The 18,949-nt window shown below is 32.1% G+C and overlaps 1 protein-coding gene across 1 annotated transcript in view; it reads left to right on the forward strand.

Moving 5' to 3' along the window:
• Positions 1-18,949, forward strand: part of LOC148301515 (terpene synthase-like) — a 26,652-nt gene continuing 7,703 nt past the window's right edge. The window contains exons 1-7 of the mRNA XM_088273126.1: positions 1-202; positions 6,717-6,871; positions 12,442-12,586; positions 14,237-14,357; positions 15,514-15,653; positions 16,834-16,948; positions 18,071-18,198. Coding sequence (XP_088129252.1) covers positions 152-202; positions 6,717-6,871; positions 12,442-12,586; positions 14,237-14,357; positions 15,514-15,653; positions 16,834-16,948; positions 18,071-18,198 — 855 coding nt within the window. The 5' untranslated portion in view covers positions 1-151. The remainder of the gene's footprint in view (positions 203-6,716; positions 6,872-12,441; positions 12,587-14,236; positions 14,358-15,513; positions 15,654-16,833; positions 16,949-18,070; positions 18,199-18,949) is intronic.

Consider the following 18,949-nt stretch of genomic DNA (forward strand, 5'->3'; position numbering starts at 1 on the left):
GCGGTTTCGGTGTGTCAGTCGTTTACATAAAAAATATATACATAAAAACCGACTGTCGTTTTTAGATTTCACTCAATATAAAAAAAAAAGAACGTTAGTGTTTTTGATTCTGCCTGTTTTAATAAACTCATTACAGTTTATCTCATACACAATGTCGAAGAAAATCCCTTACACAAAATCCGGAGATCCGGAACAGGACGAAGTAAGTTTATACATATTATTGCATATTTATAAATCACGAGTAAATTGTATAAATTTATAAAGAGCGAGTTACGCCGATTCTAAAAATAATGATTTCACATAAGTTTTTTTTGTTTGTTTTGCTACATTATTCATATTTTACAGTATGCCGCTTTCAAGGGGAATGCTTATTGATTTTTATATTCATTAATTAATCTTGTTAAAATTTAATTATCATTTTTTTTATTTCTATACATGAATATATATTTTACATAAAAACCCTGACTTTTTTTCACGAATTTCAAATGTATATACGTATGTTTCGCATTTGGAAATCAATTCCAATGGTACTTACGAAATTGACTAAATTTTCCATTGATTGCTTATTGGCTTAGATTTGTGACTAATTGTCCATTAAATAAAATTTAATATACATCAAACGGGTTGTTATTAACATAGAAAATAATATTCTGCAAAAAAATTATTAACACTTAATAATATTTTATAATAAATTTATTCTTTTTTCATTCTTTGAGTTCAATACTTACCTAAATGGTACATATGGTACTGGATCAGATTGACACGGTATCAACAGTGTCTGGAAGACAGCAATCCCATATGGGAATGGAAATGGAGGAGTAATATGTAATGTAAAGAAAACGTTGGAGCAGATGCTATGGCCCTTGGGGTAAAAAGACATGGATAATAAATAAGTTTCCATATTTACGAAAAAAAAAATACATATATCAATTGAACGCTATGAACTAATTTGGAGGCATAAAAAATTATCCCTGGTGAATGGACACATTCTTAGTTCTTAATAAAGGGAGGTTTTTTTTTCCATTTAACGGTGTTCCTTTTTACATGGATAATTATTTTTTTACTTAAAAAAATCAATTAGACAAAACGATGTTTGCGCTTACGTAATTACAATCTATATTTTATAATTCATCAAAATGATAAAATATGGTATTGTAATGAATATTTAAATGATATTTGAATACAATTTTTTTTAGTTAAAAGCTTAACATGGAGTGAGTTACGGGACCTTTTTTGTTAAGAAAAAAGCCCTGAATAAGAGTTATATTATTTGACCATTTATGCCAAGGGTGGCCAACCGTCGGGTGTCTACTTGCGGCCCGCGGAGCAAATCACACATCGTGCGTAGTTGGTATCATATCCCATATATGGGAGTATTTCACTATCCTGACAATTTCATGACCCATAATGGCGTCAAGTAGTAAAGACGTTGGACTAAATAAGAGAAGAGTAACAGAAGAACTGAGAAGTTTCAAAGACAGATAAACTATAAACTATTTTTTCGTGGAATTTAAAACAAAGTCAGCATGCCTGATACGCAATGATTCTGGTTCTATCTTGAAAAAGTATAACATTGCTTTGAATAATAAAATAATTTTTTTTTTACTGCCCGGTAGGATATCTCGTTTCTAAAATCTGGCCCGGCTACTGAAAATGTTGGCCACCCATGATTTATGCAGTATTAATTTTTGTAAAATACTATGTCAAGGATGGTTTAATTAAATTGTGAAGAAAAAATTAAATGATTCCGTAAATATATGTGATTTTTTGTTGTTGTTTTTTTCTTGACACCATATTACTATCACAGTTTTCCACTGTTGGTGGATGGAATTGCATTATTTGAACTTAGGACTAACCACTTTTGTAATGAAAGAATTAAACTCTAAATTTTCCTTCATTTACTTATCGCTTAGCTACATACATCTAAAATGAATGCTGTTTTATTATGTTGAAACTTTGATAGTACGTCATTAACATTTTATTATTTGAATTTTTTTATTAATTAACGATAGCAGACATATTAAACAAAATTAAGAAGTTATAATGCTTATAAGTTTTTTTAAAAAAGGAGATAGTAAAAATTTTGGTGATTCGTTTAATTCTGTGAATTTAATGTCAATGTTGGTTCTAGTATGTACACATATGAAATTAAGATATCAAAAATATCCATGTATGTGGAATATCTATCCTCTTGGACCACAGTCTCTTTCCTTTCTTTTATAATTACATCATAAGAGATGACATTGTTTATTTAAGATCAAATTAAGATAGTATGGTTTTAAATAAACCGTAAGATTTATGTAATATTAAGGAAAAAAATACTCATTTTTCTTTATAATTCTTTTAGGAAAAAATGAAAAAATAAATATTATCTTATCTTATATAAAATTTTCATAATTTTATTTTGAATTTTAAGTTTTACTTAGTAAATACCACTATTTCATAAAATCTATTGTGACACGTGTTTCGATGCATTCCGCATCATTTTCAAACACCACATGTGAAGCTAATTCCAAATTTTAGAGTTGGGTCCTTGGGATGTTGAAGGTTGAAGAGGGGTAGGAGCTGTTTGTTATTTTTATTTATTTATTTAATTATTCTTATTTATTTTTTATTTCTTATCAGTGGGAACATAGACAATAGGGGGGAGGCTTTAGTCATTGTCAGATTGTTAATTATGGGTTTGTTATTATTTATATTTTTATGAATTTCTATAATATCTGAGTTTTGATTTTCGACATATCGGTCACTCCTTTCAACAACATCATACATCAAAAAACTTGATTTTTCAGAAGAACGTTTTTAAAGTTTAAAAAAATAACACAATGTATTAAAAATAAATATCAAGCCACTTATTGAACTTTTTACTATGCAACAGATCTTTTTAGGTAAAACCTGAAGGTTTTTTCTCCATTTGAAAAATATTTAGTATATTTTAAAAAATAATTAAACAATACCTTTTCTTCAAAATGCAAAAACAATACTTTCTCCCCTGTAGCGGGTAAATATTAAGTTAAAAATATGCCTCTTTTGCTGGGATATCGTACATTTGATGGGCATTCCGAAAACATGCACAATTGAAAATTGACGAGTTTTGATTTACGACATTCTTGAAAGGAGTGAGCGATATGACACTTTTTTTGATACATGGCACTTTTTACATCTTAATTCTTAAGCCCATTGCCTTGATGATTGCGATGGTGGCTGAATGTTGGCAAATAGGAGTTTGACATAGCAGTATATTAAGCCACAATCAAGGAATACTAATTTGAATGACCGTGAAAATTGATGTAATTTTATTTGTGTCCTCTGGCTATTTTTATGAGCATTTAGCATCGCTGATTAATCTTGTTAAGTGGTCAAGCAACTAGCTCATCAATTGGTTTGATGACCACAGTATTAATTAAAAGTTTTCCAAGCAGTGAGCGCTCTTATAGCGGTCTTGTTAGTAATTATTTTTCGGAATTTGCAAATCATATAATAGATACTAATCACTCATTTCACTCTCATAAATTAAAATCATTACACCTTGTTCCGTATAAAGACCAAATTATGAATTATCTTGAAAATTTAGAAATACAAAAAAAAACCTGAATTCTAATAATAATTTATTAAATAATATACTGTTTCAAAATTCTTCGCCATTGCTTTCCATTTTTCCTTTGTTTTCAAACTCCGTCCCTTGACTAACCCCTTCCCCTTACTTTCCCCTCTCCTTATTTATAGAACAATTTTATATTTTATATTTTAGTTATTATACAGACCTGAATGATGGAAGTTTAACTTCTGAAACATGTAGTCTATAATAAAACTCAAGTGGTAAAAAACGAAGTGTTTTCTTTAATCATTATAAGTTAAATAATTGATATTTTATATAAAAATCAATTATTTTTTGTCGCCCATCAAAATTCATCAATTCGTCAGCCAATTCTTTGACCTTTTTCTTAAAGAAATAAAACCATCAACCTCCTCACCTTGTCAGTATCTTCGCCCCTCCATGATTCAGACTTAGTACAGCAATTTGATCTCTATTAGAGTTTCAATTAAGGCAATGATGAATTTGCAATAAGGCTATAATGCTATAATTTTTAGAAGGTAAAAGTATAAAAATACACTTTTTCCGGTACCATTAAGAAAAATCTATGGTTATCTACCTCTCCGCCACGGTAGTGTAATGGTCAGCACGCTCACTCACTCATACAATTTACTTATCTATTCTTTGCAAAATATTTCATTTATTTTTCTAATTTATTTATGTATTGTTGTAACATCATCTGTATGAATAAAAATGTAAATGTTAGTTTGTTAAAAATTTTGAATCTTGTAAAGTGATTTTGAAATTTTTATGTGATATTGCGTTTAATTACACATGTGTTTTTATCTATCTGCAGGTAAAAACTTTTTTTTTACTGGAATGACAGCTCCATCTTTTGTACGTATTAGCAACACACGCACAGATTTTTAATATTTTCAATAGTTTATAAGTAATGAAACATATTAGAAATGTGCAGTTTCTATTTGATTTCTTTTCCATTTAAGCTGAAACAACACGTACTGGGTACAGATAGTATACAATATTAAGGGCAATATTCACATGCCTAGTTACGAAAACTACAGATGTATGATACAAAACTGAAAAATTATCCATACTTTGTAGCTGCAAATATTAGTAAAGTAGTTTTTTTGTCCGCCTCCATAGTGTAGTGGTTAGCGCGCTAGGCTACCATGCTGGAGGTCTCGGGTTCGATTTCCAAGAGGGTCAAAATAAATATTAGTGATTTTTCAGTCTAATATTTATTTAATATGACCCTGGACTGGTACCTGAAGCGGAAGGCTGATCACCTTTCCTTCGCGTATTTAACGATCAAGATAACACTGCTTCTATACGATGCAGTGCCCTATGCACCATTGGGGTGCGGATAAGGGTTAGAATAAGTTTTTAAGAAAAACTATACTAGATCGAACAGGAGATTCACAAAGTTTCATATTCAAATTTTCATAGACACTATTTGTCAATATTTCTGTTGGGCGTTTGAATAAAAGCAAAGAGCTACACACTTGCAGATATTGTAATACACCTTTTTACTCCAGATTGTACGAAATGGACACTGTGCAGATGTTCCGAATGTGTTATTTTAAGAAAATAACACATCCGTATGTGTATGTGTGTTATAATAATATAATCTGTCGTTATAAATTCTTAAACAAGTCTGTTTGTTTTTTTTTTAATGCAGTTTGAAATGCCTGCAGGCAACAGCTGTCAAATAAATAATCAAATTATGTAGAATCGTGTATCATGTTCTGATTCATAATTTATGTTTTTTTAGTCACTTACAAAATCGAATTATTATATCTTCAAATGAAATATACTTTCATGACTGCAAATAAGAATTTTTAAAACCTTTTATCACATTGAATGACTTTCTAAATCAGACAAATATTTTTGATTTTCAATGCAAGTATTATGTGAGAAAATTCCAGGAAATTGCATGAAAAAATTATAAGTTATATATTTTATTTATTGTTTCGGCATTAACTTTGTGGTAAGACATGTTACAATGATTAAAGAAAACACTTCGTTTTTACCACTTGAGTTTTATTAAAGACTACATGTTTCAGAAGTTAAACTTCCATCATTCAGGTCTGTATAATAACTAAAATATAAAATATAAAATTGTTCTATAAATAAGGAGAGGGGAAAGCAAGGGGAAGGGGTTAGTCAAAGTTTTTGTTTTCAAACTCCGTCCCTTGACTAACCCCTTCCCCTTACTTTCCCCTCTCCTTATTTATAGAACAATTTTATATTTTATATTTTAGTTATTGTACAGACCTGAATGATGGAAGTTTAACTTTTGAAACATGTAGTCTATAATAAAACTCAAGTGGTAAAAAACGAAGTGTTTTCTTTAATCATTATAAGTTAAATAATTGATATTTTATATAAAAATCAATTATTTTTTGTCGCCCATCAAAATTCATCAATTCGTCAGCCAATTCTTTGACCTTTTTCTTAAAGAAATAAAACCATCAACCTCCTCACCTTGTCAGTATCTTCGCCCCTCCATGATTCAGACTTAGTACAGCAATTTGATCTCTATTAGAGTTTCAATTAAGGCAATGATGAATTTGCAATAAGGCTATAATGCTATAATTTTTAGAAGGTAAAAGTATAAAAATACACTTTTTCCGGTACCATTAAGAAAAATCTATGGTTATCTACCTCTCCGCCACGGTAGTGTAATGGTCAGCACGCTCGGCTACCGTACTGGAGGTCCCGGCTTCGATTCCCAGGGGGGGGTTGAATAAATATATGTGATTTATTCATTCTAATATTTATTTAATATTACCCTGGACTGGTACCTGAAGCGGAGAGCTGATCACATCTCCTTCATGTGTTAACGATCGAGATAACACTGCATTTATATGATACAGTGCCCTATGCACCATCGGGTGTGGATGAGGGTTTGAAGATGGTTATGATTTATAAGCCTTGTACTTTAAAATACCTATAATACTTTAAAATATCTTGTACTCGGATGACCCCAAAAGAGATGGTCTGACGACTGCAAGCAGCAACCAACCGGAGGAAATGGAAAGAAGGGGAAAAGGCCTATATCCAGCAGCGGAGGTCAGAAAGCTCATAAAGAAGAAGAAGAAGTACTTTAAAATAAGTCATTATCAAATCAGTAATAATGTGCAATTTACATTTTTTCCAGAAATTAATGCTGCCCCTTTCTTACATTCAGCAAATACCGGGGAAACAGGTCAGATCTAAGTTAATTTTGGCCTTTAATAACTGGCTTAATATACCCCCGAAGGCACTGCGAGAGGTTGGGGAGATTGTACAGATGTTACACAACGCCAGTTTATTGTAAGTTACATATTTTACATACATCATTTTTTTGTGTTATAACATCTTACTAATTGAACGTAAGGTTTCCAGTGATTTTCCTTTGCACCTCTAATTTAATATCTTGGAATTAAAGTGATGATACAGTATCCGCTTATTGTGATAACTTTGGGATTTGGTAGTTCTGTTAATTATAACTGGTCAAAAAACAAAGCAGAAAATGAAATAAATTTAAATATTTTTTATTGAAAGTACATCAAATTTACCTCCTTGATCAAAAAGTTCCCGGAATGTGTTCAGAAAATTAAAAATACAAGATTATTCATCAAAATTGATATTATCCTTTTCAAAGTATTCCCCATCGACTGCAATGCACTTATGCTAGCAATTGATCAATCTACGAAACATTTTTTATAATCGGTTTTCGGTATGGCTATCAGAGCCATCTTCGATTTTCCCATGACCTCATCTCGGATGCTGTAACGCGTTCCGGGAGCGGTTTCTTGGGTCGACCGAATAGGAAAAAGTCGCAGGGAACCAAATCAGGTGAATTCGGTGGTTGTTGTATGGTATTTGTTCTGTTTTTAGCCAAATGGTCACGGATAACGATGGCATTATGCGACGGTGCGTTATCGCGGTGCAAGATCCACAAGTTGTTTGCCAATAAATCTGATCTTTTTGGCGAATTGCTTCACCCAAAGGTCTTGAGCGGATCCAAAAGCGATGCCTAACTCCTCTGCCATCTCTCTAATTGTTAATTTGCGACTTACGGTCATCCGTTCTTTGATTTTGTTAATTTTTTTGTCAGTTTTCGATGTCAATGGCCTGCCATTGCGTTCATCATCGTTGACGGATTCATGGCCACTTCTGAAATGTTCATGCCACTGGTTTTCTTCAGAGTATCATTGCCGAAACACTTTTCTAGCATTTTCGATTTCGTCGCACCACTAAAACCGCATAATTTAATACAAACTCATTGGAGCAAATTCCATTCCATTTTTAAAATTGTAAAAAGTCAAAAATGTACTCAATACAGCGTCACTTTTACAAATGTCAAGCTATCAAGCTGAATATTTTATAGAATATCAATGACAGATGTGGCAACCTAAGAAAAAAAAGAAAACTCAAATCGGGTGACTGAGAATGCCTCACGGTGGTGATTCCGGGAACTTTTTGATTAAGGTGGTATTTGAACATATTATTCAACAGTTTTGATCAGAGTTTAATAACTTTTGAATGAAATCTTCATATTCGTATCTTTGAAAAGGAGTGTTTTGTATTTTTGTAATATAGTTTATTGGTTTCTCTGCCAAACGATGGTGTGAAGTAATATGTTAATATGTTTATTATTTACAATTTGGCATGCAGGTAATGGGACTGAGGTCTAATGTAAATTTAAATGGGTATGTGGTTCAATATTGATATTTTAATTAAAACAGCGAATGCTCATTGTTTTATTCTGTTTAATGTTACGTTTTTCGCTTTTCGTTACATTTATCCATTTTCACAGTTGTGTCACAATATATTTTTATTTTAACTCATCATCATTGTGCTATTTTGTACTTTTATCACTATGGAATTTTTAATGTGAAGGAACTATTAATAACCTAAACAGCAGCAATGACTGAGAATATTCTTAGTCTGCCTTCATAATGCAGTGATTGCCGGGTTTGGCTCCTATGCCGGAAGTCCCGGGTTCGATTCCTTCTAACCCCTATCCACACCCAATGGTGCATAGGGCACTACATCGTAATGACGCAGTGTTATCTTAGTCGTTACTTATACGAAGGCAAGGTGATCCCTCCAGGAATTCAGGGACCAGTCCAGGGTAGTATTAAATAAATATTAGAGTTTAAAATCAGTAATATTTGTTTTCGACCCCCCTGGGAATTGAACCTGGGACCTCCAGCACGGTAGCTAAACACGCTAACCATTACACCATGGAGGCAGACTAAATTCGATTCCGAGGGGGACAAAATAAAGTGTTTTTATTTTATTTATTCTGATGTTATTTAATACTATCCTGGACTGATTTATTAGCACTGATCACCTTGCCTACATATAATTAACGATCAATTTAACATTATTTTAATTTGATGCAGTGCCCTGTACACCATTGGGCGCGGATGAGAGTGAGAAGAAACAATGTTTAATGTGTGTTTTAAAATAATAAAAGTAGTTATTTAAAATAATTCAATAAAATGTTTAAGTGGTCAGTTTATGCTCTGTGTGACATTCACTGTTCTATTCAAATTAAGATTGAGCATTTGTATTATTTCACATACTCGATTACACACCTTATTTTAAATTATTTTTATTAAAAAAAAAAAATGAATGTGTGGAAAATCATTGTATGACAGAATTAAAAACGACGATATAAGAAAGGAATGTAAGGCTGAACGAGGAATAATTGAAAATATTAGAAAGAGCTCTTTGCGGTGGTATGGACATGTGGAGCGAATGGATAGCGAGAGAATGACTAAGAAAATATATGTGGCGAATGTGAGAGGGAAAACAGAACGTGGACGACCGAAAAAGACTTGGCACGATCAGATCAATCAGAACCTAAAATCTGGCGGTGTCAAAAGTCTGCGTAATCGGAGGGCATGTATGACTAGATGTATGGATGTGAAGGAGGCTAGGAGTGTATGTCCGGACAGAAGAGTGTGGCGTTCCATCCTCTCTGCCTACCCCTGCGGGGAAACGACGTGATGGTAGTAGTAGTAGTAGTAAAAAAAAAAAAAGAATTTGTAAACATATTTTTCGACCCTTGATGGTATTTTTGTTTAACTTATTTTTTTTTAATTGTATTGAAATTTTTTACCTTATTTAAATTCTTGTGGAATTATACACATTGACTTATTCCTATAAAACAATATCTTCTAACCAACTTAATACATTGTACATTTATTTCGTGAGCATACTGAAAAAACAAAAACATTGAAATGAGTTGCCGCAGCTAAATAATTCATTATTTCTGAATTTGATTTTATGTTACATTATATCAATATTTGACTAGTAAAATAACGAACTTAGATAAAGGTATGTACAAAAATCACAGTTTTCAACCATATAGTGATGCTTTCATTCGGTTTATGCAAAATTACGGTCTGAACATATTCCTTATCTTATTTCTCAGTAGTATCTTGTCTAAACTTCCAAGTTTTTGTAACATATCAACTTTGTCGGTGTTTAATTGTAGACCTCAGTAGTATCTTGTGTAAACTTTAGGTTTTTGTATCATATCAACTTTGTTGGTGTTTAATTGCACATTTTATAAATTTATAAAATTAATTTACTTTGTTTTCACCACTTTTTTTTACTAAAACAATTTAACCTACCGGTTTCAACAAGAACCTTGTCATCATCAGGGTTTATTTTAATTCAAAAACATTAAAAACATTAAAATACTCTCACCAAAAACTTCCACACACTCCGTAGACATTTAAGATTTTTACGGAGTGTGGAAGTTTTTGGTGAGAGTATTTGAATGTTTTTTAATTAAAATAAACCCTGATGATGACAAGGTTCTTGTTGAAACCGGTAGGTTAAATTGTTATAGTAAAAAAGTGGCGAAAACAAAGTTAATTAATTTTATAAAGACTTAGATTTTGTTTAACCACCCTACCTTGGGTTATTTTCAGGCATATTTTTTTATAAAAAAGCAAAAAAATCACGTTTGTTGTCACAAAATATTGTCAGGTATGAAACCAGACAAAAATTTGTCAGTGTATCCGGTACGCATTATATATTTTTGGAACAGATATCTTTTCTAGTGCATGTAGGTCATACAGGTTAGCGCGGAATGGTGAAGAAAAACCGCGCGTATTACGTACGTTCGTATGTATAGGGTGGTTAAGAAGAAAACTTGTGTACAAAATTGTGTACTGTGATACAAAGATGATACAAATGATATTTTAATTTAATAAATGTAATTTCATTTATGGATTTGGCAGTCACTTAGGGTAAAATCTATCCATATTTTATTTAAGTTTAACTTGGTAAATACCACTATTTCTTCAAATCTATTGTGACACGTGTTTCGATGCATTTCATATTATTTTACGATGTTTGAAAATGATGTAGAACGTATCTATTACGTGTCACAATAGATTTTAATAATTAGTGCTATTTGCCAAGTAAAACATAAAACATAAACAAAAATGGTCAAAAAACTGTTTTTAAATGATGCAACTCACTCGATAAAAACGTAAAATTGTAAAAAAGTTTTTTTTTGTATTTAATTAGAAAATATTTTTCCTGTTTAAAGTTGAAATCATTAAAGGGTCCAATGAGCAACATTCGATGTGTAAAAAAAACATAACATGTTATTTTACTATGCATCATCAGTCCTATAAATTATTCAGAAAACAAACAAAAAAGCTTGATTTTGGTTGAATTATTGCCGTGCCATATTTGTTATATTTAACTTTTTACTATGATATCTTTCCCTGGTTAGATAAAAGTTTATTTGAATTAGCATAATTAATTTATGTCCGCCTCCGTAGTGTAGAGGTTAGAGGGCTACCGTGCTGGAGGTCCCGGGTTTGATTCACAGGAGGTTTTAAATAGTATAGATATAAGTGATTTTTCACTTCATTACTATACAATATCACCCTTTACTGGTACCTGAAGCGCAGAATTGATCACCTAGCCTTTGTATGATTAACAATCAATATAACACTGCATTGATGCTATGCAGTGCCCTATGCACCATTTAATGCAGATAAGGGCTTGAAAAAATGTTAGGGAATAATTGGAGATGAAAACAGTCCAAAATATGAAAAATCCGCATTTTCTCATCAGTCAACGGTCAACTCATCAGTCAACGGGCTAAATAGCCGCAAGGCACCGTATATGTAGATTATTTGTTATTTTTTTTGTTCAATTTGAATGATCTTATGGTTCAGGTAATGGAGTATCCACTTTGTAGAAAATGGTCATTTTTCAACATGGAGTTTAATCATTCAACATTTTATTATTAAATATATTTTCATATTACATATCGCTCACTCCTTTCAAGAACGTCATAAATCAAAAATCGACAATTTTCAGTTGTGCATGTTTTCGGAATGCTCAGAAAATGTACTATATCCCAGCAAAAGCCGCATATTTTTAGCTTAACATTTACCCGCTACAGGGCAGAAAGTATTGTTTTTGCATTTTGAAAAACAGGTATTGTTTAATTATTTTTTTAAATAAACTTAATATTTTTCAAATGAAGAAAAAACCTTCAGGTTTTACCTAAAAAGATCTGTTGCACAATAAAAAGTTCAATAAGTGGCTTGATATTTATTTTAAATACATCGTATTATATTTTAAAACTTTAAAAGCGTTCTCCTGAAAAATCAAGTTTTTTGATTTATGACGTTCTTGAAAGGAGTGAGCGATATATTTTATTTGGTTAAGTATATCTAACATGCTATTATTTCCAGAATTTCCTGCATTTCGTGTTAAGGAAATTGTCATGCACATCCTCACCTCACCAGCACAAGCTTTGAATTGGTTCCGGACAGTTGGAGTTTTGAATTATTTACCCATTATGCGGATATTTAATTTTCTTTTTAACTGTGTAGCACACATACTTGTAGATTAGACGACATTCAAGACAACTCCATACTGAGGCGTGGCATTCCAGTGGCGCACTCCATCTACGGGGTCGCGAGTACCATCAATGCCGCCAACTATGTCATATTCGCAGCTCTGGAAAGAGTGCTGGACCTTGGGCATGCGGAGGTGAGATAAAAATATGTAAATCATCCACATTTCATAGGCGGTGCAAAGTAAATAAAAATTCAAAGGATACAGACGTATTTTTATTTTTATTATTATTTTTTGACATCTCATCAAAGATGAAGAAGAATATGGAAGTCTGAGCATTTACGGGGCTGACGACCGTCATAGGCTGGTTTAAGTAATCACTTTACACACGTGTAACATTCACCAATTCTACCCATTATTGACAACCACACTACTCAAATTCTTGGAAGTTCTATATATATGAACCAATTTAGAAATCTTGTTCTTGAATCACTAGAACTTCACTAGAGACATCTATTGGTGAGATGTAAAGAAGCTTTTTACTAAGCAGAAACTCTTATATTAGTATGTGAGATCCGAATCCTGGATTATAATCACACACATGAGAAACGCCAGAAAATACCATTTTCATTTTTATTATTAAGCTTATAATTTGACCAGATAGTTTATTTACAACATTTTGAGTGTGTCCAAATACTTGTTCACAAAATCTGGATTATCTCCAATTACAGGAGTTATTTTCATATTATTTTTTGACATCTCATCAAAGATGAAGAATTTTTTATTACATTAAAATTTTTTTTTTTTTACATTTTATTAATTATATGTATTACGGCTCTTTAGGCATAGCCTGTGTTGAACCGAAATACTTACATGTTAATACGATATTTTATTTTGTTTTAATTACTAGATTTTATACATTACATACAATAACAATTTACAGTAGAAAGGTTTTACAATAAAATAATTTCAAATATAGACTCTAATTAAGTCTCTTTCCACCTTGTCCCTACCAACGAGAGGCAACCATCGACGGACACTGTTCTTAAAAACATGATCACTTTTGGAATTCTTAATGGTTACGGGCAGCAAGTATAATATTTTTGGCGCAAGGAATAAGAAGGAATATTATGTAGATTTTGTAAATTAAAAGCATAGTTAACTTTGTGGTATGGAAATATAACATTCTCCTTATCGTTTATCGTTTACATTGTGTAATACCTCTTAAAAAAGGTTTTTAACACATTGTTATCGGGCGGTTTTTTCATCAACTCCCACCCTAATAAGTATACTAATTAGAGAAATATAACAGTTATCCCCTTATAATGTATACTATAGTATAAATGTTTACATATCGCTTACTCCTTTCAAGAACGTCATAAATCAAAAATCGTCAATTTTCAGTTGTGCATGTTTTCGGAATGCCCAGAAAATATACTATATCCCAGAAAAAGCGGCATATTTTTAACTTAATATTTACCTGCCACAGGGCAGAAAGTGTTGTTTTTGCATTTTGAAGAAAAGGTATCGTTTAATTATTTTTTTTAAAATATACTATATATTTTTCAAATGAAAAAAAAACATTCAGGTTTTGCCTAAAAAGATCTGTTGCACAGTAAAAAGTTCAATAAGTGGCTTGATATTTATTTTTAATACATTGTACTATATTTTTAAACTTTAAAAACGTTCTCCTGAGAAATCAAGTTTTGAAAGACGTTCTTGAAAGGAGTGAGCGATATGCAGAACTAAAAATCGACAATTTTTTATTTGACGTTCTTGAAAGGAGTGAGCGATATGTTTGTTTTTATTGTATTTCACTTGTTAATATTTTTTTGGATTTTTTAGGCTACTAATGTCTACACAGAACAACTTTTGGAACTTCACCGAGGTCAGGGTATGGAAATTTACTGGAGAGACAACTTCATATGTCCGTCTGAAGAAGAGTACAAACAGATGACTATTAGAAGTTTGTATAACATTTACATCCTTTAAATACATTAATACAGATTAATTAAAAATGACAAATCTTTAAGATTTCCATTTGTTAAACTGTAACGATTTGACTGCCCGGCACTAAGTTTGGGGAGCCTTTGTAGCGGCAGGCCTTGTTATATGGAACCGTTTGCCTTCTCATTTGAAGATGATCCAGAATCCCAACCAGTTTCGATCGCAACTGTTGACTCAACTTTTTCAAATCTCTCAACCTTTCAATAATGTTAAATATTGCATGTGTTGCTGTTACGCCGACAGATGGCGCTGACATCGCGTTTAAAAAATTAACATGTTTTACATGAAAATATTTTAAATTAAAACAGGCACATATTCGAATGCATCATTGTGACAAAATTTCGAAGCAATTTGTGAATTTCTATTATAAACATTTACATTTTTTATTAACACATAGTTGTCATGCAATTGTTTTTCAACAACCCCAGGCCCTAATTATACTCGGACAGTCTGCCGCCCGACCCTCAGTATACTAATCACAAGTAACTGCAAACCCCATGCCTATCTGTATAATGCTTTTTAGCGTCTCTCGCACTCTACTAAAAGTAAGCAAAATAATGCTTATAAGCCTCTCCCACTCTATACCAACAGTATGTAAAAGACGCTTTTAAGCGTTTCCCGCAAACAATGTGTAAACAGAGATTATGTTGCACAATACGGTATATTTTTAGACTAAAACTAACTAACTAATCATCACGCCGCTTCTCTGCAGGGGTAGGCAGAGAGAATAGAACACCACATCACTCTGTCTTTGCAAACATTCCTCCCCTCTTCCACGTTCATATACCTCCTCATACACACCCGCCCATTGTTTCGACTACTAACCTGACCGCTTTCAAGTATTTGGCATACCTGATCGTGCCAAGTTTTTTCGGTCTTCCTCTGCTCCTCTTTCCAATTACATTCGCCTCATAAATTTGTTTTACCGTTCTTTCCTAACTCATTCGTTCTACATGTCCAAACCATCTCAACACACCTTTCTTAATATGGCTTGACAGTCAAATTATTACTTTTTTAGGTGCTTTGTAAATTGGTAATTCACAGATGAAATCCACGCCTCGTGTCGAGGAAGAATATAATTAATCGATGTTAAAGATGTGAATGTTATTTTTCAGAAACCGGAGGCCTATTCATGTTGGCAATAAGACTCATGCAGCTCTTCAGCGATAGTAAATCAGACTTCACTAAACTAGCCAGTATTCTAGGTTTATATTTCCAAGTGCGAGATGATTACTGCAATCTGTGCATGAGCGAGGTGAGTGAACATACCCTCCTAATGATGCTATATATATCGCGAACAAACATGAGTCGCCGACAAAATAGCTATTTTTAAAATGCTTAAACTGTATTGACTCTTTGGCTACCAAAATCTGATATATCCACTTTCGGTACTCTAGCGAGAAATACCGGATCCTTTGGATCTGACGCCATGATTTATAAATAAAAAAAAAAGATTATAAAAGTATCAGATACATTTTGGACGGTATGTTAGGGATTCCTTCAGGACTGTGTAAAAGATTTCAATTCATCTCATGCTTTTTTTTCTTCAATAAGTTAAATATCGATATTAAGAATTTAATGATCATTTATATCTTACAATTAGTTATAATATTACAAAAATTTAAGTTACAAAAATACTTAAAGAGAAATGAAAAAAACAAAGTATACATAAACCTATAAGGTTTCTGCAAAAAGTATGTTGTGTAAAGCTGAGATATTCTTCAAATAGATACATTTTTATGTGTCGGGGTTAATCAACAACATGCAATAAATTGATACACACTGTCCTCCTTGTGTGTAGCATTCACGTGTGTCTATACTCGTTTTGAGACAAGTGAGTATAAACATTAGTCGTCGAGGGGAATAATGCTAAGTTTAAACTAGCCAATCATATATTCATACATGAACATTTAATTATATCGTAAAAAAAAATATTATTACACATTGACATAATATATTTAATCAAGACTGTAAGGGCATGCTTTCAATTACGCAATGATACTTTCGACCATAAAAATGGTTGAAATAAATATTATAATTCTAACCATGAAACACCCCTTAAAAAAAAACAGCTTTATTTGCTAACCACTAAAAAAAAAAATCAGCGAAAGCTAAACTGGCAGGTCACAACGCAGTCTTGGTTCCACCCTAATGTATGGAAGTGAAACATGGAGTTTCTCAAAAGAAGGATGAAAGTAGACTGAATGCAGTCGATATGCGATCTCTCAGAAGAATGTGCGACAAAACAATGTATGATGTTCGAATAGTGAAATAAGGAAGGAATGCAAAGCTGAGATAAGCATTATCGATAAAATTAAGAAAGGTGTGTTTTTGACCTTTCAAAACCAATTTGACCACTATAGCAGTCATCAGTTATTTGCAATTTCCTATTTTTTCTTATTATGCAAGTTGTTTTACTTAGGATTTTTTTTCAGTATTCTGATAACAAAAGTTACTGTGAAGATTTGACGGAGGGAAAGTTTAGTTTTCCACTCATTCACGCTATCAAACACCAAGCGTCTCTTCCTGGAGGTGATAAACAAGTAGTCAGTATCCTTTAAAATTTATGTAAGTGATCCATGAGGTGATTCATCAAGTACCTTGGAAATATACTAAGTATGATATATTCCGTTTCCCACCAAACCTTATCCTTTCATTCAACTCAACTAAATTAAAAGCATGTTAAACTGGACCTTTAAATACTGGTTATAAGATTACTGACTCGGTAATATCTTTTAAGTGACAATATTTTAAAAACTCAAAGATGAATGAACGTTCAAAATGAAATGTTATTTTCCAATAATTGATCAAATATCTTTTTTTGTCTTATTTTTTAACGCAAACTAAACTGTGCCTGAGAAAAAATATTTAAATTTAATACTAATACATTTCAGACTAGTGTTTTTACGCATGCGGATCGTTAGCGATGGGATTTGATAATTATTTACATACGGTTTAGACCTAAACAAAGAGATTGGTGCATAATATTCATAAAAAAACATTAAATACGTAATTTATACTTTTCTGACTTTGAAATGAGGCCGGCGCAGAAGGTAAAAATACTCTTCCCGTCCTTAAACATTATTCGACCAAACGGGTAGAAATACCTTTTCCGTCCATAGTGTGTTAATAGTGTATGGCCAGCACAAATGTCATATGATCTGTGGCATTTTGAGAAATGTGTTCAACAAATCGCTCACTCCTTTCAAGATTACAGTTGTGCATGTTTTCGGAATGCCCAGAAAATGTACAATATCCCAGCAAAAGCAGCATATTTTTAACTTAATATTTACCCGCTACAGGGCAGAAAGTATTGGTTTTTGCATTTTGAAGAAAAGGTATTATTTAATCATTTTTTAAAATATACTAAATATTTTTTAAATGGAGAAAAAACCTTCAGGTTTTACCTAAAAAGATCTGTTGCACAGTAAAAAGTTCAATTAGTGGCTTGATATTAATTTTTAATACATTTTATTATATTTTCAAACTTTAAAAATGATCCTGAAAAATCAAGTTTTTGATATATGACGTTGTTGAAAGGAGTGAGCGATATGTTCTTTTGCATTTTAAGAAATGTGTTGTACAAATGTTTGGGGTTAACATTATTTTGACTCGGCGTGTGAAATTATGAAACATGGTTATTATATTCTACCTTACATTAATGAACTCCAGATATTTTAAGACAGAGAACCAAAAATGTGGAGGTGAAGAAGTATTGCATTTCTTTGCTGGAGACCCTCGGGAGTTTCGAGTACACAAAGAAAATTCTGGAAAGTTTGGATAAGGAGGCGAGAGAGGAGGTAATGTCTCATTTTTTCAAAATGTTCATTTCATATTCTACAAAGCATTTTACTTTTACTTAATGGCTTAAACATTCATACATTGTTTATTTCATTATTCATATCCAAATCGAGGTATTATTCAGGAAGTTCGCTGCACTTTTGAATGTCGTATGATTTGAGATTTTTACATTTTTTGATAAAGTATTTAATTTGCGAGTACCTTCAAAGCATAAGACTCACAATAACGGATACTATTGTTTAATGCAATAATCTGAAAGTACGAATATTTGATAATATTCGTATTTTCTTATACTCGTAGGAATGTAATAAGTCAAAGAAATTTAAAAAAATGTATGAAATAAAACAAATATAAGTAAGAAGTATAATAAAATAATAATAAAACCCTTATCCGCACCCCAATGGTGCATAGGGCACTACTTCATATAAACGCAGTGTTATCTTGATCGTTTACACATGAAGGAAAGGTGATCAGCCCCCCGCTTCAGGTACCAGTCCAGGGTAATATTGAATAAATATTACCATTAACATTGTTTATTTTTCAAATCATATAATAGTCAGCACGCTCGGCTACCGTTATGGAGGTCCCTGGTTCAATTCCCAGGGGGGGGTCAAATAAATATAAGTGATTTATTCACTCTGATATTTATTTAATATTACCCTGGACTGGTACCTGAAGCGGAGAGCTGATCACCTCTCCTTCATGCGTTAACGATCGAGATAACACTGCATTTATATGATGCAGTGCTCT

The sequence above is a fragment of the Brachycentrus maculatus genome, unplaced genomic scaffold, assembly GCF_059751285.1.
Source record: "Brachycentrus maculatus isolate JH-2025_06_01 unplaced genomic scaffold, ASM5975128v1 h1tg000553l, whole genome shotgun sequence".
NCBI classification, from domain to species: domain Eukaryota; kingdom Metazoa; phylum Arthropoda; class Insecta; order Trichoptera; family Brachycentridae; genus Brachycentrus; species Brachycentrus maculatus.